Source organism: Scomber scombrus, chromosome 6 (genome assembly GCF_963691925.1).
Source record: "Scomber scombrus chromosome 6, fScoSco1.1, whole genome shotgun sequence".
Taxonomy (NCBI): Eukaryota; Metazoa; Chordata; class Actinopteri; order Scombriformes; family Scombridae; genus Scomber; species Scomber scombrus.
In genome coordinates, this window is record NC_084975.1 from 6,529,876 (window position 1) to 6,557,392 (window position 27,517).

Consider the following 27,517-nt stretch of genomic DNA (forward strand, 5'->3'; position numbering starts at 1 on the left):
AGAAATATTATTCCACTGGCACACCAGCGGCTTGCAGCTATTTAAAACAGGGAGGTTTATTGATAATTGAATTACTTGGAGGAAAAAAAGACAAGACAAGAATAGAATGCTTGGAGGCGGATCAATAAGGAGATATTGTAGTGGATAACGCTGCGGTGGCAAGCAGCACAGCCAGGAGGATGCAGTGTGTGTGTGTGTGTTTGTGTGTGTGTGCATATAGTATTCATTTTATGTGTGTGTTGAATGTGTCTAATAGTGCATGGAGGCATTCAGTCAGAGGTGGTTGACTCTTTTTTAAAATAATATGTGACATTTAACAGCAACATAAGCTGATAAAGGAAGTGTCGGTGTCACTTTCATGACTTGTAACCTTGATGTTTACGTTGCGTGTGTTGTGTTTCAGGTGCTGAGCTGAAGTAAGATGGCCTCGGACAGAATGGCAACTCCTCAGAGCTCCAGACAGAGCAGCTCACTGTCTTCATCTCCAATGAGGTAAGTAGAAATGCACAGTGGTGATGCCCTGAACGCCTTGGGGTTATGGCCCCAACCATGAACCGCATTGTCTCCGGTTTGCATCCGGCTGCAGACTTTTGTTGCACGTCATTCCCCATCTTTTTCTCGTTCTCATCATTTCCTGTATGTCGCTACTGTCTGCCATAATACCAAAGACAAAAAGAAAGAAAACAAATCTAAGAATTGCTCCATGACCATATGAAGGAAGGAAGTTGCTAGTCACTTTCTGTAATGTATTTATGTAAACACACACAACCCAGGCCATCTCTAAAGGCACACATCTGGTTCATTTGAGCACTCAAAGATGTTATGTATTTAAAGGTTCGTTCACCCAAATCAAAAAAAGAACGTAATTTCCCTTTTGCCTCTTGTGGTATGTAGCCATGCAGATTTTTTTTAGTATTATTTGCTGAGGTATCCACTGCTGAGAAGTCTGCTGACATACCAGTAAAATGGAATTTTTAGTGGACTTTCCTTTGTGCTGCTCAAAGTACCAACAAGTTAGATTTGTACTAAAACTGCAGTAGGTCTGCAGCTGTCAGGTGTTTATTTTCATTTTGCCGTTGATTCTGAATGTGAAAAACAAGAACATACTTTCACAAAAAGCTTTTTAAGATTGGATGAGGTGGAAAAATTGGCATATTGAGAATTGTTACATCACATGGTACATGCCTAAAAATTAAAAGAGCATGGTTTGAGTCCAGTTGATGGCCATATATGTTACTATTATGTCTGATAAGGGTATTTGCATAGGTTAATCAGAAGAGACACATTCAATTTCATTTCATTCAAATGATATCTTAAGTGGAAAGCAGCAATTGAGTTTCATGATTTCATGATTAATTAATCAGTCACTAACTCTTGATAAATTATGCATCTTTTCAGTCCTCTTGAATATGTTTGCATAAATATATAAGTAAACATATATTTTGTTTTGGCAAATTTTCCAAAACTAGTATAAATTTAAAGACTATGCTGGGAATTAAATTGAGTTGTTCATGATCTGTGCACATTCACATAGTTCTGAGCAGAGGTCTAATCCAACAAAATAAGTGAAAACACTTGTCGAGGTGGACAATGGCTGTGCAGGGAATTACATGGAAACGTAACTGTACAGAAACAATAATGAGGCAAGCTTGCATGGAAGACTGCATCTTGAGACAGAGATCTCAGTTTTAAAGCAATTTCTGTGCCCCATACACTGCATTGCCTGCAGAAATGCTATTTCAAATAAAAAACACAGTGAACATGAACACAACAGTTTCAGCCTTGGTGGCCATGTTGCTAGTTAGACCTAAACACTGTCCTTGCCACACAAACACTGAAACCCACATAACACAACCACAACAATGGAACCATAAATACAACATCGCTAAAACAATGATTCAAACTTGAACATTAACAGTCCCATGAGCCCTTGCGCTCCATTTGCACAGAATGGTCAATAATTAGAGCGGCCTCCTCCTCTGATTGCTACAATTCTTTGGTTACTGCGGGTAAAACACAGAAATTGCAGTCAACAGTTGAAACTATTTCAACTGCTTACTACTTGGTTAAATGTAGTTCAAGGTTTTTTATGAACATAGTCTTACGCAGTTCTCTCAGCTTCTGGTGTTAGTATTACAGCCATTGGTTGAGAGCTGTAAATATTCTCAATGCTGAGAATACACACGTCACAAGCATGTAAAAGCATGTGCAAACACGCAAACACCATACTGACAATAATAGCCATGATAACAAGAAATAACCCTCCTGTTTCATCTGCCGATAGCACCCCCAGGAAAGCAGCATACTTTGGCCCCACATCTCCTTCTGATAATGTACTGTAATGATGACAGCGGTATGAGAAATACAGGTATCATGGCAACTCTCATTGTCACAGAGATTGGGGTTTCCAGTCGTGACAGGGTTTAGTCGTCCTCGGTGGTTTGTGAGGAGATGAATATGTCACATAAATGTCACAGATTAGGCTGCTGTGAGGAAGGCAGGTAGTATAAAAATATTGAATAGTAAAGCTTAAAATTTTACCATTGTTTGTCAAATATCCCAAATCCAAAATTTTAATTAGAAGTGTATTGTTGGCAGGGTTGCATTTGCAGATGGCTCACTTGTATTTTGACAAAGAGTGAATCAGGTTTCATTACAGTTCTTATTGACTGACACCCTAATACCCCGGATCCTAAATCAACTAATTAGAGGCAGTCAATAGCAGACAGAACAAAGGTCAAAACCTTAGTGACACACAAACACATAAAGCAATACACACCTTCACACTCCTGCCCACGCACACACCTGACATGAAAACATCTGGCTTCACTTGGATTCCACATTTGAGGTGCACATACGAGCCAGAGATTGAATCCAAAAATCCAGAAAAATCTGTAAGACACATGTCTGTGCACATACCAAACAATCAAAAACTGAAGCAAAAACAAAGCAGTTCTGCATCAACGCTGTCAAGCACTCACGAACAGTTGAAAACCTAAACCGGATTGCACTGCTGAACCGTTTTTTGTTGTTGTTGTTGCTGCTGCTGCTGTAATTGACGGTTCACGTGTCATTTTTTTCACTTTGAGAAAAAGAAAAAAACAAAGCCATTTTTAAAACTGCATGACTATCACTTTTTAAATAAACTGTGGTTACTAAGAAGTCTCTTTTTGGATGTATTCAAGACATTACTCATATCACACAGCAGTGATTTACTATATCTTAGTTGTGAAACTTTCAGTGCCAGATGCTGAATCCTTTTTTTAATGGGAAAAGACTCTTCATCAGCTGCTGTGTTTGAAGGTATTTCAGTCACTGATAATAAATGTGATTATATATCTTCTGACAGAGTTGTGTGTACAATTGCTTACACAGCATTGCAGAAGACACGCAGTGAATGTCCTTGGATATCAAATCAGTAGAGCTGTCACGCCATACATAGGAAACCAGACACACACACGCATAAACAAACAGATCATCTCTTACTTGCTTTCTTTGTCTGTCTCTCATTAACACGTTCAAATATAAATCCTATTTGTGCACCACATGGCTCACTAGCAGTCAGTAAATCAAGTGATGAAAGGAGCCAAATAACTGAATTGTATTAAAATAAATTGAAAACACATACATACCCTCAGTTGACAAACATCTCCAGAACAGAACCGGTGTTTTTTCCCTGTTTGTTTATATGAACAATCTAAGCCTCAGGTTACAGTCTTATAGAGGCTGGAGAGTCATTATGATATGATTTTTGTACCTTAATTTGTCTGTGCTTTTGTGTTTTTCATGTTGCAGATTTTTGCTTGCAGCCAATGCAGGAACGTTGGAAAAGTTGGAAACATAAGTGTGTTTTTTTTTGCTGATGTGAGGCAAAAGAGTGTGAGAGAAAAAGGGAGTAAATGAGTCAGCTGGAGATGGTTTGAGACACAGAGATAGAGATTATTCCACAGTATAATGTCTTGTGCTTATGCCCGCAATAGCTGTAATAATATGCCTACAGTAAGCAGGCATGTGTTAGGTCAGGAGTCTGAGTCAGAAAAAACAAACAATGAAGAAAATTAAAGGACCAGTGTGTAGGATTTAGTGGCATCTAGAGGTAAGGTTGCACATTGCAACCAACTGAATACCCGTCCCTCCTCCACTTCCATAGGAGAACCTACGGTGTCTGCGAAATTCGCCAAAAACTTGAAGGTCCCAGTTACAGTGTTTGGTTTGTCTGCTCTGGGCTACTGTAGAAACATGGCTCTTACTGTGGAAGAGGACCCGTTCCCTATGTAGATATAAAGGGCTCTTTGTAAGGTAACAAAAACATAAAGATTCTTAGTTTCAGGAGATTTTACAGTAATTTAAACATACTTATGAGTATTATATTCCATTTCTGCCAATAGATCCCCCTTAATACAAGCACTGGTCCTTTAAATTGAGAGTTGGTTTGACTGTGAGAAAGAACAAGAGAGAAACAGACTCAGTGTGTTCTGTTAAAGGTGAATCTAGTCTTGGCTACACAATAGAGGCAGCCTGAAACATCTGGGAGTCAGATGTCTGCCCCCTCTGCCAGAATCCAACTGTACCAGTCAGAGGCCACTATATCCCCTTACCATGTGCTACTTCGGGAGGAGCACAGACTCAACCTTCGCCCAGAAAATTAAGGCGTGACATGCACATTTAAAAGCACCATTAGCCATATGTTTTTACCATTTACTTAGCTCATCATGCCCTGCTTTTACACAGTAAGACAGCGTTATGTAAAGGAACCAGAGCTATACCCTTAGTGTAAAAAGGTTTGCGCAGTGAATAGTGTTTAGAAATATTCTGGTCTCTTTGTACATATGCCTTCATATTTAATTATTTATGGGACAAGAGTGTCCTTGTTTCCTTGTTCAGTTGAAGCCAAACCCACAATGGTCTAGGCTCAAAAGCTCGCAGCTCACTCTGCCCACATTTCCATTCACTATGCCCCACTGGACTGCGGTTCTGTTGTGGTATTTGAGAAAGATTTCCATTTGTTCATATGTGACATCAGGCGTCAGACAGCGATATTCATGCAAAGCAGACACTGGACAACAGCTACGGGCTCCTTCTTGCTTATATTCTGCTGAATGACTTCCATATCAGAAAGCTGTGAGGAGAGTAATCAGAACTGCAGTCAGAAACAATGGAGAGATTATTACATGAACTAACACATGTTGCTGTGGTTCTTTTCCAAACAAGCTACTTGGCCTGCCAGTAATATGTATGCATGCAGTCAGTGAACGATACAAGATGTTGTTTTAAACCATTTGATGAGGGCTTTTATTCAAAACCTCTGATTGTACTGTGCTGTGAATACAATTGGGTAGTTTAGAGGATTTTTTTTTCTTGGCAAAAACATTTCTGAAACAGTTATCATGCAAAGTTTTGCTAAATAAAACATTTTAGAAGTGATGTTTGAACTAATGATATATTAGGTCATAGTTTTAACTGGACTATGAGTAATAAGTGTTGTAATATTTTGCGACATGATTTTCAAGAGAAGAATTTGATGAAAATGAGTATTTTACACCATGCAAATATATTTTCATGAGCTAAAGTGAACCCATGTCACCAGAGATGAATGACGTTCTTACACTTAAATTACTTAAAGCTTCTACGTGGTGCTGCTACTAATGATAATTTTCATCAGCGATATCTTCAGATCATTTTCTCAATTGATCGTCAGCCCAAGGTGACATTGTCAGATCGCTTCTTTTGTCCGACCAACAGTTCAAAACTAAAACATATATAGTTCACAACAGCTTAATCACATTGAACTCTAAATCCATCTGAATGTGGTCTAAAAGTTATTGTTTTTGGTGATTTACTCCACAAAATCTATTTATTTACATGGAGCACTGTATTTTAAGAGATGTTAATTTCAGACACTTTCTGGAAACCAGACTGTCTGAGTCACGCAGAGTGTCTACACTTTAATTCAAAACATCAGTAGGATCCTTTTGCAGATGACAGCAGGATGACATGACTTGTAAGGAGACCATTAATCAAGCAGCGTACCAAAGTGAAGCAGACATTACTCAGCCTGTGCTCATGAACTGTTAAGTGTTGTACATAGTGCGTGAATCACCTGGAGCCTCTAGCGATATGTAGAACAAGCCTTATAATGGGCAACCACCCCTGAAGAACAAATTAGTTCCTTCTGTCCAATAACTGCCATACTTGAGTGACAACAGGTGCTCTACTGCTTGGTTACACACCTGTCCGACTGCCGCTAGTTAACTAGCTACACCACACTGTGGAGCTGATGCACTGTGTTGGCCAAAGATGTGACTGTCATTGTGGTTGACACTACAGTTGTATATCCTTTTATTTCCGTTATCCTCCATGATGTGATTAGTAAGTGACCTAGAAACAGCTCACGCTACAGTGTTTTCATGTGGACAAGGTTGCTGTTTTTAGCCTCAAACAAACTGACTCACATCCTGTCATTAAGAATTCTGACAGAGGTCTGTATGTGCGCTGCGCCAAGTGTTGCTTTTATATTTCCTTTCTCTTTGCTCTGTATTTCTTCTCTCTGAGCTCAGCAAGGATTTCCCCCGGCCTACTGAATGCCTGTCAACCGATGATTCCCTTATTGTAATGCGATGTCAGCTCGCAAAGGTTTTTGAAAATGTTCTGGGTGACTGTGAGGTTCATAAAAGGGAGATTTTACACATAAACGGAATAGAAATGTCTCATTTTATGGTCTGAAAGATGTCTGTAATGATCATAAGTTTTAAACAACCCTGTTTTACACAGGGGCAGAGAGGGTGAATGCAAATATAGACACTCAGAGGCAGGGAGAGCTGGGAATCGGGGACTGTGGGTGGTAGCTGGGAAACAGAGGCTGAGGCTAGGACTGGCAACCGGGGGCTGAGGCTTGGACTAGAAGTTGGGAACTTCAGGCTGGTGTTTGGGAAAATGGAGCTGAGGCTTGGGCTGGTAGTCAATGGGCAGACCCATGACAATGGTGGATGACATGGTCACTGTAGATGAGTAGGGCAGGGAAGCTCAAGTCTCAGAAGACAAGCCAGATGGGCAGAGATGCTCGGTACCTCGGTGGAGAAGGATGACTGCCTAGGAACTAGCTGGGTGTTGGCAGAGGTAGCTGATGGCACAGAAACAGGCGGGTTATTAGCATGGACACTAACCAGTGGAGACTTTATTGTGCTGGGCAGCAGAGAAAGCTAATGGCCTCAGGAATCAGGCTTTCTTCTAGAGGCTCCTAAATGAGGGTACCGCGTGAAAATGGCAAGACCCATTAGAAAGGGGAATGATTGGGGCATTCAGGGCCAGGATTAGACAGGAGGCTAGCCAAACTGGAGGCAGAGGTAGACTGGAGAATAGCAGGGCCAAGGCTAGCTGACTGGGAGCAGACTGATAGCTACCAGTCAAGTCCAAAAGTAATGGAATCATGAAATCCTGTCTCCTAAAAAAATGATGTATACTACTAAATTGTTTTCCTAATTAGGTTGCGCTGGCGACGATTAATGCTGCCTGGATTATGTTCACTGGCAATTTTTCTTTTGAATTGAATAATGGCTGCATTTATTTTATTCAGGAGACAGAGGGACACAGTACTCTGGCACCAGAAAATTGCACTTAAATGTTCAGTATCAACATTTTTGCTGAATATGTCAACAACATTTTATCACTATGTTGACAGAAAATTGAATTCTGGCAGCATTATGTTTCTAAAAATAACATATTTGCTGTTGTAGTAGTAGTATATGAACATAATTTCTAGGAGACCACGTTGGAAAACTGTTGAACTAAAGGTTTTTGACCATGTTTTGATTTTTATCACTGCTTGATTAGCTTTGTGACAGAACTCAGTTTACTTCAATACTTGAGGATCCTTATTGACCCAATGTATTCTCTAGCCACTAACCCTGACCTTTTTGTGCCACACCAGAGTTACATAATTACAGAGTTTCTGACTTATAAATGGCATTCATGTCAACATCCAAGTCAATATTACAACTGGGAAAATGCTTAATGATATGGAGGTATGAATGCCTCACATCAGCTAAAGTCCATTCTTCGATGTAATTTATCCCAAACACGGTATTTCAACCCTCATACAACCAACCAATATTACAACCACATATGCTCACACACAGTTTGAGTCACAAACCTCTCTCTTTCATAAATCTGGAGTAGAGCTCAGGGATAAAACATCATGGGACTCGATGGGCAGAGCAGCACCCTCTCAGTGACTCATCCAGCAGAACAACTCCGTGTGCTTCAAGTATATAAAAACTTAAAAAGTGAATCATCTAAAAGCTCAAGTTATCATTTTCTCTTGTGTTCCAGGAATAGTGAGCTCACTATGTCCTTTGTCACCTAATCAACACACCATCGAAAATAAAACCATTTTTTTCTGCCAGATTTCAGTACAGCTTTCTTCCCAAAGTTCAGGGACAGGTTGCACAAACACCTCAAGTTAAGATTTTCCTTAAAGTCTGAGTTAAGATTTCAACTTCAAATAAAATTGATTGCACAAAAAACCCTTTTGTCTTCTCCTCAAGGTTTCCTTAAAATGGTCACTTTCGTATTTTAAGGTTTTCTCTTTATCCTGGTCTTATACTTAAGAAACTCCTTAAAGTTTGTTAAACTGTTTCACAAAAGACCTTGGCAACCAAAGTCAGGAAAACAACTTAAAGTACCTCTGACTCTATCGTAATGGCCAAGTTTATGGTGATAAATTAAGTAAATGAACGTATCCCAAGAAGGCCGGGGAGAACCCAGTGGATATGCTTAACGATAAGCAACAGATTTTAAATTGCACATTTGACAAGCACTCAATTTATGATTTGTCAGACTGTCTAAAGTTGGATCACTCTACTTTCTGCAGCTGTGCTCTTTCCGCTGTATTGCAATTAATGATTGTTCTACAGTTCTGTGCTGCAGGATCTTTTCATTCATCAATAGATGTCCACAAGTCATCAGCGTGCTTAGTCATTCATCAGGTTTAAATTAATTTATAATTAATTGAATGTAACTAATAATAATCGATAGTACCAAGTGGTCTCCTCACGAAACAGGATACTTCAGTTCATGCAAGACACAAGCAATTATTGATCAGGTCAATTGGAGAAGATTTTATTGGTTAACTAAACAGTCATGCCATTAACAGTAATGTATTGGCTTAAACTGATGATTGTTACCTTTCCAAATGACCATTGCTCTTTATTGCATGTGCTTTCTTTAATTGTATCCTCTAGGAGAATAATATTTTCTTCCTCTGACCAATTTCGTCTTCTTATCTTCTTTTATTTTTCACTATGGGCTAACTTTGTGAGGCGATACAGAGAGAGAGAGAGCAGTCTTATTAAATACAAGCAGAGATATTAGTAGACCTCAAAGTCCGATAGAAAAAAACAAAAACAAGGATATCGCTCATTAACTCCTACTACTGCCACCGTCACTCAGTTTACAGCCAGCAGCAGATGAAAAGGGCTGATGTTTCATCTTCACAGGATCCCGGTCTGGGATAATAGAGCCGCTGTCGCCTGACCCTCTCTTGGCCCTGCATGTAAATATTTGTCATTCCCTGCAAGCTGAAGTGCACCGCTTCCCCTCCTTTGGAAAACAAACCTATTATTATCATCTTTTTTTCCCCCGTGGTGAGGGGAACGTTTTGTGGCTTGTTGAGCGTGTAAATCAAGATGGGTTCATCCTTCTGTGATGCTGTTTTATAACTGTGGAAAATGGTTTGAAATGGCCATATTGGGTCTCAAATGAATAGGATTCTGCATATTGTTGCACATTTTTTACCCCTGAGATTGATTTGGTTGTTTGTTTATGAATTCTCAGACTAAGAGTATCACTTTAGCTCACATTTGCTGTTTCTGTATCATCCAGTTTTGTCTTCCACAAACTTTCTCATAGGTTAATTGGGTGACATGTACAGGAAAATGATGCCACTTAGGAATTACTGGCTCTCCATCTCCTCATCAGCCACAGCAGAGACTGGTCATCAAGCTCTTTGTGGCTAATTTGACTCAGTTTGAGTCACTTTGTTATTCACCACTAATCTCTAACACTTCAGTTGTTCTGAAGTGTTAGAGATTAGTGGTGAAAAACCCAGAGAAAGTCTTCAGTAGTGTTTTATTTGTAATGAACATTTAGGAGAAATGAATTTCTTTAATCACCTACATTTTAACCCTAACTCATACTTCATCAATTTTCCGACGCCATCGTGATCACTATGAAGTCATTTACCCCTACTTAACACTTCTATGCTTAGCTTGCAACTTTTTGGTAAAAGAACAGTCTGACATTGATATATTATACAGCCCTACGCTTTCCAAATCTGCAAAAAGAGGCCTGATTATATTTTAACCCATTGTGTTTCAAGTCTCAGTTTTGCAGCCAAGTGATAATAAAACAAATTAGGGAGTGCTAATCCACCATTTGTAATTTAATTCAGTGAAAGAAATGTTTCCCTGGAATCAAAGTGCAAGGAGACATAACCTAAGTAACACTTAAAACGCAGACATGCTATTCTATGTATTATTATTATCATATTATGATATTACTATCTGAACTACAATCAAAGAGGAGGTGAAAAAGGACATTTGAATAATGGCAATATGGCCTAGTAAAGATACTGGGAGTTTTAACCCTATCCGAAGGTCTGATTTTGGTCACAATAGGTAAAAAATAGGTAATTAAAACCATTAAGCCACCTTGAAAGAAAAATAATCAGAGAAATGCATACTGTACCTACTGCTACTTGTTCTGAGTGATGATTTAAAGATTTTATCATAATTTATCCTATATCCAGACAAATAGCAAAGTCCTTTAATGATCTCCATTAGTGCTGGTATAGACATATTATTATTCTAGTCCACATTCGCAGGTAATTACATCTTCATCCTTTCCCAAATTGTGGGAGATTTATTTGCCTGGGAGTTATTTGAACTGGTGAGCACTCTGCAGCCTGCAGATTCATCTGCTTTTGCATTGTTATTCCACCTCTTCACCTGACCGATGATTGACTGAATGTACAATTTCTATGCATACTATATGTGCATAATGTGTGTGTGTATGTGGGTGTTTGTGCTTTAATCTTAATATTTCTGAATTTTCTCTCTTATAGAAGGCTCTGTATGTGTCTCTATGTGAAGAGTGTTGAAAATCATATGACGTTTTCAGTTTAAAGTGAACCCGAAATTCTGTATTGTGGTGAAGAAAGATGGCACCTAAAGATAGATAGATAGATAGATAGATAGATAGATAGATAGATAGATAGATAGATAGATAGATAGATAGATAGATAGATAGATAGATAGATAGATAGATAGATAGATAGATAGATAGATAGATACTGTAGATATAGGCCTACATACACACAAATGTATATTTCTCCTGGTGACTCTTCCTTTAAAATGTCACTCTAAATGTTAACTCTTTGCACATGTCCTAAGTTTATATGTAGTGTAAGATGAACCTCCCTTTTTTCTTTTTCTTACTGCAATAAAACGGACCGTTTCAGAGCAGTTTATGTTCCTACCTGTTTAGTTTTTACATTTTTTGTTGATTTGTTTTTATGTGAGTTTTATTTTTGCCTTTATTTGACAGTCATAGTGTAGAGAGAGAGAGAGAGAGAGAGACAGGAAGCACAACTGTCAAGAACACAATATCGGTTAATATACAAGTGAAGCCCTCTAGTGGCCGTAGCAGTTATACATTTTGTCCATCGGTAGCAAAGGAGGAAACAGTGTGGCCATATTTTAGACCAACAAAGTCTGCAGAGTGGAGGAGGCCAGAAAGGAAACACTGGACTTAAAGTGGGAGACCATTGACTATTGACAACTTGTAACCATGACTGTTGTCATCCCCTAACCGTACCTACATTGTTATCGTAACCCCTAACCTTGACAAAGTAGTATTTTTAACAGTGATTTCCAAATGATTTCAGATTTTAACCATGGCATTATCACATCATAAAACAGTTTCATTTTTGAAATAGCAACATAGTCCTGCTGATGCTGACAGGGGTGTATAATGTTGGAGGTGTTGTTGGGGGAGATAGGTGATGCAACATGCAACAAAAGGTCCCATAGCTTTGTAGTTGCTGACTGTGAAGTTAGTTTCTTTGATTCTTCAGCTCTGTAATATGTTCAGTCTGTTAAAGATGCTTTTTTGTCTATTATTCTTATACTGTTATGATGTTAGATGTCTATGTTAAACATGGTCAAAGTTACAAATCTTAAGGTAAACATATGTATAAAATTGCCTCTACTTCCTCCTCATGATGACATCAGATAGTCTGTGCTCACAAACAGCTGTAGCCTTTGTTGCTAAAGTTGTTCCACTGATTTTTCGTGTTGCCTACTCGAATATTGCAGATTGAATTTGGGCTTGAACATGTACGGACATATTTGCCAAGTTTTCATTTGAAGAAGAGAAATCCAACTGCTATACTTTGTTTATGTACTCTTCCGATCCGCAAGAAGATGCAGTTTCTGAAAGCTAATCAGAACAGGTGCATATCGGGAGGGGGACCATAAAGAGACATAAGCCTAAACAGAGGGAGGAGGTAAACTGAAGGCCAGTATAAGATAAATAAATATAAAAAATAATTTTTTGAATCATGCCAATATATATCAGTAGAGCTATAGACTTGTAAATGTGCGTGATATGTCCGCTTTATGTTCAGCTCTGCACCAAACTGGGCTTATACAAGAACTGCAAATTCGTTTAATAGCTCAGCAGCTATTTATAAAAGTTATCTCATCATGATTGTTTCTGTTGCTTTTTATAAGCTTTCACAACGAAAGTAATGTACTGTGTATCATGGCTGAGCAGACAACCGGGTTTCTCAGTCACCAGTAAGAGGAGCTCCATGGTGATTCATAATAATCAGTTCAGTTGGGAGATTCAGTGATTTGTTCGCACATGTACTGAACACCTCTGCTATCTGGAAGCCCTCTGCTGCAGGTTTTAATGAGACCTGCTCATAACAAAACCCCACGTTTATTTTCTTTAGTAAATAGCTTCCCTCTTTGTGGTTTGATTGTGGATTAGAAATAATTGGCACTTTCTAATGGATCAGTCCTGTGTAACCAGCTCTGGCTAAAAGCTGAAACCCAATACCTGGCTTGAGGAAGGTTATATGTTATGTAATGATGCTGGCTGTTGCCAGTCGATGACAAATGTTTGGAGAGTACACACAACCACAATGCGAGTTCAATCTATATTCAGTACCAGAGCAATATCCCAATGTCTCCAGTGAACAGCCATTTCCAACAAACCACAGAATACCCAAAGAGCCACAAGGAACTTATGACGCTTCATTAGAGACCCTTTCCCTTGTGTTTACTCAAGGCAGAGATGGTTGCTGTAGCCATCGACCCGTACTCTCTCAGGGTGCTTTGACTCACTGGGTGCAGGACTCTGGATTGCCCCCTTAAGCCTGCATTCATTAGGTTCAGTGCTGTGAGGGATTGAATTGTTTACCCAGTGCAGCCCATTGTTAAAGCTGCTTTTAAACTGAGGGGAAATGATGGGTTAAACTAGCAATTATGGAAACTGGCAATGATCGTTGGATGATTAACCCCAAGTCGACATCGTTGACTTTAAGAAAACTGTGATATTTCACCACTGCAGACTATGTTGGCTGTTTTATTGATTGGCATTAATGGAATTGTACTTTAGAGAGGGGGAGTGCTGGTTTCATTTGCATATATAAGGGCTCATATGATTGGACGGTAAATAGAATAGTTAGCTATTTCATTTACCAGGACATCATTTATAATTTACCATTCCCTAAATCCTGCTCACTTACTTACTGTCTGTCAACCTGTCAAGTGTTCCAATGCAGTTTACATAGATTTACCAGTAGTAATTTATGTTAATTTGGGACACAATGGGTCCTTGACTTCAGATGCGATAGTAGGTGACAAAAACAGGCCTAATTTTCAGTCAGACTTTGCTGGCTGAAATCAAAACTCTCCCTGGCTGCTTTGATTTATTAACTGCAGTCAGCTGGCTAACTAACAGTAACTCAGTCAGTTCATTGAAAACTATATCCAGCTGACTCATATCATACATCATATAAGAATAAGGGTCTTAAATATACACTCTTACTGAGTGCTGCTGTTACAGCTTCATGAATGCTACTTTAACAGGTGAAAATGCAAAATGTAGGCCAGCTGTGCTCAGTTACACAATTATTGGATTATCACTTTTTGGAGTGGTAAAGCAAATTATCAATTGTAGCAGTAACACTATTCATTTGTTTCTTCTTTTTTTATTTTCTTACATCAAACTAAATACATACTATGCACTTTCTAATAAAAAAGGAAAAAATGGTAAGAAAAAGGAGAAGGACTGATTTAAAAAGAGAACAATAGTGGCACAGGAAAGTTGAATGGTCTGTCATCGTCCTAACAGCCAGTTTGAATTCATGAGTCACCATTTCCTTAATTTTCTACTGATTAAGCATGTTTTTTCTTGTGGAGGAGGCAAAGATGATTAAGGCTTTCTCAAATACATCATCTCAGGCTGTAGTCAGCAGGCTACTCAGCACAAATGGTTTCCCGGACTTCAGAATGAGTCTAACCTCAACATACAGTATCTGTGAAATACTGAGTACATTTGTTGCATGCATGTGGCACTGTTTGTGCAGTAGTTTGTACTTTTCAATTTTACGTCAATAATGAAAGACTACTTGGAAACCAAATGGTCAGCTCATGTCAATTTCCTCTCGGCAAATCAATTCAAAAGCAGGAAACTGAATTTGCTCTGTATTAACCAATCAATATAGAGGAATGAACTGTAGTCTGTAACATCTGACTTAATTTTGATGTGTGCCATGGATGTGCACAAATTGAGTATGTAGGGGTAAGTTCAGTACAGTAGTTTAATCAAAATTGAAAATGGGCCATCCATTTGGGTGATTTACAAAACTGTGATTATCAATGATAGCCCATTCAACCACAAACACAAGAGAAGGTATTTCTAATAATTCAAACAACTGTAGCACCATCTTTTCCTAAGTGAATAAATTAGCTTTTGACTGTAATATTTATATGTTTTTCTGTGCTCTTTTCTTCCACAGCACACGGATGCAGTCTCTCCAAGTCGACTCGGTCCAGCGATGGATGGAGGACCTCCGCCACATGACAGAGGTGGAGTGTATGTGTGTCCTCCAGGCCAAACCTATCGGGGTGGAAGAGGATGCTCAGCAGGGAGAGCTGATTGTGGCCTCTGGGGTGGGTGCAGGGGACCACGTGGCTAGGAACAACCTGCAGACGCTCCTTCGCCGAGCGCTGGTGGTCAGCACAGAGCTCGGAAAGATGTTCCAGAGACTTGAGAAAGGGCGCTGGCAGAGGGTCCACAGCACGGCCGTACGTGCAAATTGCCACGTGCGCTCTTTGGTGCATGAGTACAGTGCGGCACGAAGTACACCACCTGAGATGCAGAAGGTGATGGTTGATTTTGGATGTTTCAAGTTTTTAAGTTTCGAGTTTTAAATCAGGCACTAAGACTTCCTGACTCACCAATTAAGACCTTTTCAGACTGTCTCATAAAAGATTTTAATGTGACATCTTTAATATTTTGCTAGTCTAAACAGCCATTAGGTGATTACTGTGTCAGTGCTAAATTAAAACTAAACTGGACATTTAAAGTTCATGCCCATTTTCAGTAAAAACCTGTATTGAGAAGCAGTGAAAGCAGTCATATTTCCTGCTTTGAATATATAAGTATGGGTATTATCCTTTTTATAGATCCCCACATTCCACGGGCCTTCTAGTGTCAGTCATCCTAATGCCAAACCAGAGAGAAATTTGTAAATTAAGTAAAAATATTATGTGGTATCCTTACAGATTTGTGCAAAACGTTCTCCAAGACCACTTAAAGGCCAGATTCAAGCAAGTAAAAGTGCGATAAATTAATAAAAACAGCAACAAATTGTAAACATTACAAACAGCTGATACATCTGGATTCAAATTACACAAATTTTGGCACTGGACTCAAAAGAGATCAGACTGTGTTTCCAAGAAGATTACTAGTGTAAGATCAATGATCAAAGTGTAATTTCTCTTAATGACATATATCAGAAAATCTGAGAATCTCTGGAGACCTATAATCAAAAGTAAGTACACTACAAATATATGTGGATTATTCATCTCAAATCAGGGTTTTTCTGTTTAGGATAAACTTTACTATGAATGTTATATCACATTGTCATCTGCATTATATCACAGCTTTATGTGTTTCTTTTTCCTTCTTTGCAGTATGAAAAATCTCTGCTAGAAAAGTGCATGGAGCTGACCAATATCACAGAGAGGTAAAACTCTTAAAAGCTAATAAGCATCGTTAGAAAAAAAGTAAAAAGTGAGGCACGATGATAACTGTTCATCCTTCACCTGCAGGTGCCTTCACACTGAGGATGAGTTCTTCTTGAAGTCCATGAGGGAGGCGATCCACGAAATCCTCACTGATGTTAGTGATTCATTCAGCAACATGATTGACATGGCTTTAGCCAATGAGATCCAGGTATGTAACTGCAATGATGCAAATCATGTATTCCTGTGGTCCTGAAGCTGGAAGCTAATGTACTGAATCATAACTTCCACCTGCTATGAAACTGAAGCCTCAGCATGTTTACATTATTAGGCTGTATGTGTGAAACATGTGAGGATGATTTAAGACCCTGTGGAGTGAATGGAATAATTTAAAATGATGTCGGCTCACACAGAAAAGTACAGTCTTTATATTTTCAAGATCATTTAATGTGCAGCAGTTTGAGCAGTTTCACAACTACAAGTTACAAGATGTTTGACTTGAGAGCTTCCCTCAAAGACCAGGCGTCATATGGAAAAACATAGTCATCAATTTGCTTGTTTTGGCCGTTTCTCATTTCTTCATTTCCTCATTGGGATGTTTGAGGGCTTGTGATTGGTTTTGAGGTTAAAGTTATAATTAGGTGCACTAGGGACTTAACTGAGGTACTGCAGTTCATTCACCTTAACACAGTTTGATAGATATATAAATATGCGCAGTGACCTGAATTGCATACTTTTACTTTTTACTTTTAGTACATACTGCAGCTGTATCTGTTCAATTGGGACATAATACTTCATCTGTCATTAGTCTGTTCTCTCTTGGCAGCCCTTGCATTTGACATACTATGTATTGGGACATACTAAATCATTTTCTGGCATGCTACATATTATGGCAGGATGACTATCAGAATGGATTCAGTATTAGGTGTGCTGTGCTAATGGATGATTACACCATCTTTGTAGGACTTAGAGAGTTAAGGTAAACTACCAGGCTTATTTATTATTTCACTCTAATTATTCTATGATTAAAGCCCCACAAGTGAATGATGATTGCATTTCATGTTTTCGTAGTGAGACAGAGAGTTAATTTCTGAAGGAAAAAAGTTTGTATATTTATATTTTCTCATTGAATAATTATCACTTTTTAAAGATGAAATATTTTACAACACCTGTTATACATGCACCATGTTTATGTCCTCATAACTTGCAAGATTTTGATAGAGTTTATTCTGGTTGAGAATCATTTGTACAGAGTCCTCAAAGACCCAAAAGATTTTTTTCTTTTGCGCATAATGTATGGATCTTGTGCAAAAAATGATTATAATTTGTGCTCACAAGATAAAGACATATTTTCTTTTTGACAAGGAGAATTTAAAGATCTTGAAGTTGAATGTAACAACAAATGCTGATGAAATTGTTCAACACTGCAACTGTGACACATTTCTTCCTTTGGTGCCATGGAAAGCAACAGACTTTTGTCATGAGAATAATTTGAGAGATACTATGATTATAGGAAAATTCTACAAGCTGTGTCTTATCCATTACCTTTAAAGCAACTTAAATATCATCTGAAAAACAACATCTACTGACAGTGTGACTTGCATTTCTGGGTCAGTGATAAAAAGCTTTGATCTTCCTTGCAGGTTCTGATCAAACAGATTGAATCGTCAGACAGTGTGCACACCATTGGCAGTGCCATTAGCAACCTGCTGTCACTCACCCAGGACGGACCTCAGCTCTGCAGCATCATTGCCAAGGTACTGTGGACGTGTGTTGTTCTAGCTCTGCAATGATTAGTCGGTTAATCAGTTAGTCGATCGACAGGAAATTAACCAGCAACTATTATAATAATCAATCTTTAATTAAAGCTTTTCCTTTGGGAGGATTTGACTTATATCGTTGTTAATGGAATATTCGGGTGATCCTGACTATTGGTTGTACAAAACAAGACTGATGGGTTTTCCAATCAATTTATGGATAAAATAATCAGCAGATATATCAATGAAATAATAAAAATGATAACTAGTTGTAGCCCTGTCTAGGTCCTCTGCTGCCAGTCTTAAAATTGCACTGAACATGGGTTTTGATCTAAGTGGAGACTCATTTCAAGACCGCCACCACCAACGACCATTTAAATGAATCTGTCTGAGGCACTGACGCATGTTATTGTGCAAAAAAACATTGTGGTCGTAGATCCTGACGTCAGTGGCAAGTCAGCAGCATGATGTATTAGATTCTTAGGTTTGCGATTTTCACACAGACCTCCCACCTTGTCTTTTGCACAGGCAGCTTCATCTAATATCACATCTCCGCCCCCTCGCTTCATTCTAGACACACCCCTGTTATGATCATCTGCACCTTTCGTCCACCTTCATCATCCAGACCAGCAGACCTGTGTGTGCTGGCTCTCTCTTTCTACATGCATCCAAAAAGCTATTTCACTGCAAGATAAGACCAGGCAGACCAGACAGCAAGTCTCAATTGGCCATTAGTTAGCTGGCCGCTTCCAGGATACTCTTGATAAGACTCTTCCTGATGGTCCCCCCCTACGCACACATAAAGAAACGCACACACCTCCTTTGCTGCCAGATTGTCAGATCAATACTGTCAGCTCCCATTAGGAGTGAGCATTGATCACAAAGGCAAGCTGCTCAGGCGTCTTTACCTATCAATCCGCTCCACCTTTCTTAACTCACTCTGTAGCGCTGCAGGCCGAACCCTCAGAGAGCTGTTTAGGGGAAACCTGCCTGCCGATGGCTGTTAATGAATACCCAATACAAAACATTGTCCACCTGCCATCTAAATTAATTAGCTGCCACCAGTCTGTCTGTCACATTCTCACAAAGAGACCCTTTACAGTTGTGCGTACCTTCTGGCTCATATGCTCTTCCCTCATTATTAATTTTCCACAGTCTGCTGACTTTACTAACGCACTTGTTTTGAATAACTGCAATTAAATTAATAAAATGCTTGGGTGGAGACCTTATATTTCCGCCTTTATCATCTCTTTTCCAATGTTGCTGTTGACAGACTGTTTAATGAGTGATGTACAGATAAGTGGAGATGAATCAGTATGTATACATGAAGACTGGGGTTAAATGCATTTGCAGATTTATTAGATTTTATCTTGTTGGTTTTATTCTGTTGGAAGCACCAGATGGGTGGAGTTGGACATCGTAATGGACACCAGACAGTTAGCGGCAGCTCCTCAGGGAAATTGGGATTAATATGTAATAATTAGTAATATGTAATATCTCAGGGTTGTTGTTAGGTCATAAACATTGAGGATTATCAGATACAAAAGATGTGTATTAAAAGGCATAAGCATACTTTAAATGGGTTTAAATGAAAATCAACATATTATTGCATGTTTTGCATCTATTTAAAACTTGATGTTGTAGCTTTGCTGTATACATATTAAAACATATACGTTTCATCAGCTTCTATATGAGCTGTTAACTTTCTGATCTCACATCTGCCGTCTTCTTCTCTAATTATAATAGCTCACAACTTCTCACAAGTACAGGAACACATCTAAAACACACCTGAAAAGCCTTTGAATATTAGTGTGTGAGTCAAGTATCAAAGGTATAGATTGTAGAAATCCACACTTGTAGGTATTTTTTATTCAGACATTCACCTGATCTTTATGTCTTTTGACTGTGGGAGTAAACTGGAGCAGCAGCAAACATGATGAGAACAAGCAAACAGTCAAGAAAACATGGTCTACATATGAGCTGACAGCGCTAAATACTGAGCCAATTCATAAATCAAACAGCAGCTGGAATATTAGAGAGCGACACTGTCACGATGTAGAAGCGGTGTTGCTGTCTCAGTGTTAACCTACTGTCATGATGGATACTGATCTAAATGTGTCCGTGTTGGCAGACTCCTCATGTGTGAGTCTTTGCCTCTCGTAACGCTGAAAGCAATAGACTCCAGGATGTGACAGCATGACGTGGAGGGTGAGAGTCAACGTGTCATCATTCTTCATCTAGGTGAAAATGAAATGTATTCTTTTCATTATAGGAAGTATTAAGGTTTAGCTGCAGTCTATTCCACCAACCTTTTGTCGGTCCCAGAGGAATTAATAGATGTTATTATTAATTAAAAAGGTGGTAACTTGACTGCATCCCCTTGCAACTCAGGAAACTGCAGGCGTTGTGTGAGCATGTACAATGGACCAGAGCAGAGAGTTCAATTCAGAAAACTATGAGATGGAAAGAACACGTTTACACTGCGTAGGCTGTGAACATGCAAACACACGGATAGAGAGGCATTTTTAGATGAGTAGTCAAGTTTCACATGATAATCTTAGTGTGCAGAGTATACCAAAATGCATGAGTGTGAGAGTAAATACGCTTTATGGGCTTTGTTTGAGGAATGAGGATGAAGTCATTGGAAACAATAGCAAGTTGTTTAATGATCCGTGAAAAGGAAGAGCAGGCAAAAAGCCGCGCAGATGAAACAAGAAGACAGAGGATTCAGAGACGAACCAATTTGATGGCTGTTTGAATAAAGCTGTCTGGTATCTGCAGCTGGAGGATGATTTTTTTTTCTCTGATCGATCACTGCTTTTAGACTAGATTTTAAAGTGCAGATAAATTATATGAAATTACTATAGATTTTAAGGCAGGCACTGTTGCATTGCTGATTTATGTCATGTTTATTTAATATGGCATTTTGATCTAATAGTCGTTATCAAGTAAATGAACAAGCATCACACAGTTTCCATACATACAGTCCTTTTTTGTTCTTCACCATCTGTGCTTCAGTGTGTTCAGTTTGAAATAAAGTAATGGACACATGAAAATGCCAAGTCTCAGCTTTAATGTGATTAGGTTTATGTCAATATAGAAAGTAGTGTGTGGGAGATATTGGCCTTTTAACACATAGAGCCCAACGTTTATAGGTTTAAACACAATTGGACACTTACTAAATGTTTCTTGAATCACAGCAATTGGTGTATAAACAGAAATAACTATGCTGGTAAACAGGTCAAAAAGGCATCTCTTAATAAAGAAATCACTGTCAAAACTAAGGAGATCATTTCAAGTTCTGTCACCCTCGGAGGCCCCTGTCACACATTTACATATGAGATATTTTTCCAGTATTTAGAGAGTATAAAGCAATCAGAAGTGAAGTCCAAGCACAGACAAATGTGGGTATTAATGCACAGTTGCAACTTCTTCAGCGATGTTATTATAAGAAAATTGTTGCAGCATTTATCTAAAACAATTTAATTAAACATCTTAGATTTTAAAGTCACAAATACAACTGCCTGATAAAAATCAACTTCGATATTCCTACTTTAAAAAACTACCAAAGAACTAAAACTCACACGTACACCATACAGAGATTCTCCAGAGACTCAGAATATTATTTTTGAAAGCTAAAGCAACATTGTCTGCGTCAGAGAAAACGTCAGGATCAACAGCCTCTCCATCACTACCTGCACCCAGCTTGAATCAGCCTGTGAGCCTCTCTGGAGTCTCAAAAGGGTTACTGAAAACTGTCTGACAGTGTTTAGTGGTTCTTCCACATATGGCGGACCAATATTGAATAAGCAGCGAGCAGGACAGAGCGGTCAGGCTGGAGGGCAGGATGATTAGCCACTCCAAGCCCTGGCAACATGGCCTTAGCAGCATATGAGACATGCCAGCCCAGTATAATGGCCTTATTAGGATAATGGTGGTAGTTACAGGCTTCGTCTTCCTCCAGGTAATTTTACCTATTTGCACGGTGAATAGAATTGAATACCTGCAAGTGTTTTTTGTCAGAGGGGAGCTTTAGTGTAGATGTGGAGCCAATACAGAAGCTATTTTTGTTTGTTTACACCAAGCATAATCTAACAGAAAATGCTCAGCTATTATGGCCAGCAAATCATCTTTTTTTCCTGCTCACTGCTTTCCATTCATGAAATATGTATATTTTGGCTGCTTTTATCTGACATGATAAATTGTGTGAGCTATTTGATGGCTCCGTGGTTGGCAGGCTCACTGAGTAAAGCTAGCCAAATGCATCGGTCATTTCGGGTCTCCTGGACTCTTAAAAAACAGCATGCTGCTATTGGCTTAGATCTGATGGACCTGTTGGCTTTCACAGCACTGTCTAGCGGGGAGCAATTTGATCCATCATTTTGCACAATCATGTGTGCTTCAAGACAAGAGTTGATTATGACGTATGGTTGTACAATTTGGTGTTATGAATCCGATTGTCAGACCTGTGGAAGTCTCAAAAGAGCTCTAACTGAGTTGTTTTCCCAACTAAGCCACTATGTTTTTCTCCCAGAGTAACTTATGCTGCTGAAAAAGAACAGAGAAAGAATTGCTGAAAACACAATGGCATCGAGACAAGAACCAAACAAATGATCTTTGTGTGAGAACTTAACTCTTAACTCTCAATTTGTGGTACAACTGAGCCTTCTTACAGGGAGAAATTATTTGATCTTCTGCTAAACCTGTAACTTAGGAGAGTTTTCACATAGAAATGACTATGCACAAAGTAAATTATACCTCAATGACATCTGACTGGCATCTGACACTGGGTTGTGGCCAGCAATGAGCCAGGCTGAACCAAGTTGCCATGGAGTGAAGTCATGCAACTATATCATTGGAGTAAAGAAGAGCATCAGATGCAAAGCTGTGCAGCCATAATTATAACTTATAAGCAGTTTCTGGGACATGAACGTCCTGTGGCTTTAACGTTGAAACATTCACAGCTTTTGTAACTAGTGATTCAGCATCATGTTTAAAGACACTTTAAAAGGGCACAAACTGCACGTCATGCTGGACATGGTTTTGCTTATATATGGCTTATGAAGGTATAGCTGACATATTATTTTCACTATTAAAGATTAATAAAGCCCTTTTTTCTTTTTCCACAGGAAGGAGCTGTGGTGGCCTTGTTTAAGATCTGCAGGCAGGACCGGTTCAAAGACCTCTACGCTCATGCTCTGAGAACAGTGGCCTCCATCTGCTGCGTGGAAGAGGGCATCAACCAGCTGGACAAGGTCTCTCTCTCTCGCTCTCATACAAACACTTGTTTTTGTCACCCATGAGGATAACATATCGACCTTCCCTGGAAGCGTCTGTACAAGTCTGAACTGTACTATCAACCTTATGCAATCAACCTTGTGTGTGTGTGTGTGTCTGTGTGTTTGTGTGTGTGTGTGTGTGTTTGAGTAAGTGCGTGTGTGTGACAGAAAAAGAGAGACATTAATCTCAAGTAAGTGCGTACAGTCTTTCCAGTAAAATACCTTGGCTACCTCCAGTCCAGACGGATTATGTTTACACTGATCAGCTGAAGTTGTAGCTCGGGCAGGCAGTTGTTCCTCTTCCCAGCAGCACTGTGTGTTCTGTCTGATTCACATGCAGCAAAGCTCCCACTTTCAATGTTATGACTGGGAGGCGAGTTTATTTTCACAGGTGAATATTTGCCAACAGCGGCAGCAGAAGGAGCCTTGTCTGCACAGAAATAAAGTCTTTGATCAAAGAGTAGAAGAATGAAAAAGTGAAATGAAAGGGTTTAGCAGAAAACTGAATGTATTTCTTAACCTGGCTATTAAAACACTCATTCTGTATGGCAAGCTGTCCTATAATATACTGTAAAGAAATCTAAAATATCCTGTATCGTGTATACTTTGGTATAATTAACATGTAAACACAACACTACCTTGTGCTGGTGCTGCTGGAATCTACCTAAATTAACACCACATTTCCTAAAAACCCTGTTAATTACTGGCAGGAAGAAAGATCTTTTTTGGTCATTTATTCAAGACTGAAGAGAATACATACGTTGCAGGTGGTTTTACCCTCTATTGTCGGCAGATTTAATTGGAAAGTGCACTGTCGAAACTAGCAGGGTGTGTTAATTTTAACAAGAGCAGTGTTTTTTGTTTATGACTCATAATGAATAATTGATGTTACATGTAGCACCTTTACATGTTTAGGAGGCATTGTTGATTTATGCTGAATTATAACTTTTTTTGGAAACTTTGGGAAACATGAGTTGAGTTTTCCAGCTTTCTTTTTACTTGATTAAATTTTCATGAATGACTCCACATAGATCAGTTACCCCAGGATCGGAGAACCGCCATTCAATTCTGCTGTATAAATTTAGGATAGGATACCGTGAGAAAATTAGCATCATACTGTGTATATATTGGGTATGTTTGTATACAGTACACACACAAAAAGATGACTCATGAGTCTCATGGGTGTGCAGAGATGAGATCATTATATCAGGCCTCCTGACCGCAGAGCAGGCAGGTCAAACATTTAGACGTGCATCTCTTATAACTGTGTACTCTTTGTGTGTGTGTGTGTGTGTGTATGCATGCATGTGAGAGAGAGAAAGCTAATGATACACCCTTCTTTGTGTGTCCTTGTGCGTTCCCTATCGAGAATTCCACCAAAATAAACAACAGACGCACCTGTGTCAAGCATTTAAAGAAAGACAAATATAACCTGATTCTGACGAATAATGATGCCACAACGGTGTCTGTGTTCACATATAGAGCAGCTGGGACAGTATGAATCATCCAAGTGTGAAAACTCTTTAACAGGAACCAAAGTCCGCCCCAGATTAGCAGCCTCATCCCAGGAGAGGGGCTGTCAGGCATGTCTACGCTACCAACCGCTCGCTGGTGATCGCTCAGGCTTGAGAAACACAACTGTCACTGTTGAGGGGTGATGGAGAAAAGGGGCTGGTATGCACCTGCACTGTTTCATTGGTAAATCTACTGCCTACTACTAAGTTTACTAAGCAGTGCTTACTGTTTACTGCTAAGTTGATCCCCGACTGGAACTGGAATATTATGTAATCATAACATGGTGAATGGGGAAAGTATTGATTAAGGGCAAAAGAGCAAAAAACCTTTGAGGTGCAGATGGGGGATGGATGGTTTTTATTTTATCTGACTGAAAGTGGGAGGTTACACCTTTGCTTCACATTAATGTTTTGAGGTGTCAGGCTTTACAGTGAAAAAATAAACAGTGCCAAAGTATAAAATAAAATTTTAGGACTTAATTACCCTAAAGTGCAACAGACTGTACTATACTGGCCGTGTTGTGTGCAGGTACAGTAGCCAGGATGTGGCTGTGAATGTGATAAAACTTCTGCTTTTCTTAAGTGTCTACGCATGTCAGTGTTGCGTATCCTAACAAGCTGACACGTTTCAATCTGCAGTGATGCATGTTTTTGTGTATTGCCTTTTTTCTATTTTCAGCAGGGCTTCTCCAGTTTCTCCAGAGTGCCATACTTCAGGAAGACAGATCATTTCTTTAAAAAACAAAAAAATATAACTTTTGGATTTTGATAAAACAAACCATTTAATATTTATTACTGTAGCCTAACTGTGTTTTCATTTAGTATCAGAGTTCAGTGTTTTGCTCTTTTGTCACTGCAACAAAGAAAATACAATTCAATTATCAGGTAAAGTACTTGACAACAACAAGATGGCATTAAGCAAAAACTTTCCGTGAGGTGTTGATAGATGAGGAGTTGTGCTCCTGATTTGAGAAGTTGGGAAACATCCTATTTTAGGGAGGAGGAGGAGTAGGAGGTGCAAGTGGGGACAGGGGGCTAGATGAACGGGGGTGCGGAGAGTGGATTGTTCCACGTCAGTGGGTCGTGCCGGCACAGTGCTGCTGACGTCCATAGAGACAAAAATAGGGAATTGCCCTGTGAAGCTCAGCGCACTGATGCTCGTCAGCAGATAAGACTGACAGGTGTGGCTGGCTGAGAGCTGACGGTTTGCCTCACTATGGATACTTGTCTCTAAACTTTTGTTTTCCGGAGTGATGGCTGGTAGTGGCTGAGCCTCAAAAACACTTGAATTGCACATTTCCCAACTGAAAGCAATTATGACTGTGATTTAAAGTTGACAGAATGAACTGATGTATCAGTTAATGACATTTTTTCAAAGAAGTTTGGTGTCCACCACCTCCCTGGGAACCATGATCATCCAGATTTTGACTATAAATATAAACGTTAATTGGTATCAAGGATGATTTTCCAGAGTGTGCTGAGTTTCAACACTTAGACATGTGTATGAATGAGAAAAACTACTGCTGAATGATGCACAGTAAATGACAGCTGTAGTAAAGTTTGTATGAACTGTCCACCACTGCCCCCAAGTGGATGAAGATATGCTCTACATCTCCATTATTTCCTAAAGTATTTGCACACTGTCTGGTTTCATATCACACCTACGCACAAACACAATCACAACAAGTTCAATATGACCTCATGCCCCTGAGAAAACTTCTCTTCAAACATAAAGGATTTCCTGCTCCCAGTAGTTCTATAAAAGCCGATAATGCACACACCCTGGGTCGATGCCAGCCATATATACAAGCGTTTCTTTGGCGGCTATTAAATCAAAGTGGTGTGTTTTAATTGAGATAGTTTTATAGGCAGAGCTGTGAGTTTTAGCCAAACTGACACTTAACTGTCGGTCTCGATGGCCAGTGATGTTGCTGAGGTTTAGTCAACTCTGCAGTGAAATTAAATGTTAAGTGAGAGTTTACTTCAAAAGTGCCAGTGGAAGTGATTTGTAACTCTACTACTTGGCATACAAGGAAACTACATCATGTTGAAGTCACCATAGTGGCTTTTCATGTTTTAGCTCATAAAAACTACAGTATAAACTTCACATTAGATTATGCCTGACTGTTGTACAAAGCAAAAACACATTTCAGACAACAAATGGTTTCTATTCAATTTGCTGTGATATGAAAATCAATCAATTTGCTTAAAGTCCAACCTCCCTCAAAATGTGTTGTTTATTTCTTCCTTGACTTGGATGTTTGGCCTTCAGTTTGCAGAATGATGTATGTACAAAGTTTGACACTTTTGACATTAATTTGCCAAAGGAGGGCAGTTTCACATCACAGCTAGTTAAGAAGCCAGTCGTGGTGCAGTATGCAGCTTAAACAAGTATGATTTGGAAACTTGAAACCTTCAGCACACAAACACTGAGAATGGACTTTTCATTTAAGTAGGATGCATCTTGTTGAGTTGTTAAACTTGAATAATTGTATTAAAAGTTGAATAATATTTGGATTTCCATTTTGATTTTAGAGTAGATCATATTTATGAATACTGTTACCAAGATAATTGAACTTTTTGGTGAAAAAAATATTTAAAAAATGATTAATCCAAGCCGATTTTTAAAAAAATATTAGCTTTTTAAATTT

The 27,517-nt window shown here is 39.0% G+C and overlaps 1 protein-coding gene across 1 annotated transcript in view; it reads left to right on the forward strand.

Moving 5' to 3' along the window:
* The first annotated feature begins 402 nt into the window (after positions 1–402).
* LOC133982041 (protein inscuteable homolog) overlaps positions 403–27,517 on the forward strand; it is a 33,638-nt gene continuing 6,523 nt past the window's right edge. Inside the window, exons 1-6 of the mRNA XM_062420939.1 lie at positions 403–492; positions 15,086–15,452; positions 16,266–16,318; positions 16,404–16,527; positions 17,960–18,073; positions 23,203–23,328. Of these exons, the coding sequence (XP_062276923.1) occupies positions 422–492; positions 15,086–15,452; positions 16,266–16,318; positions 16,404–16,527; positions 17,960–18,073; positions 23,203–23,328 (855 nt within the window). The 5' untranslated portion in view covers positions 403–421. The remainder of the gene's footprint in view (positions 493–15,085; positions 15,453–16,265; positions 16,319–16,403; positions 16,528–17,959; positions 18,074–23,202; positions 23,329–27,517) is intronic.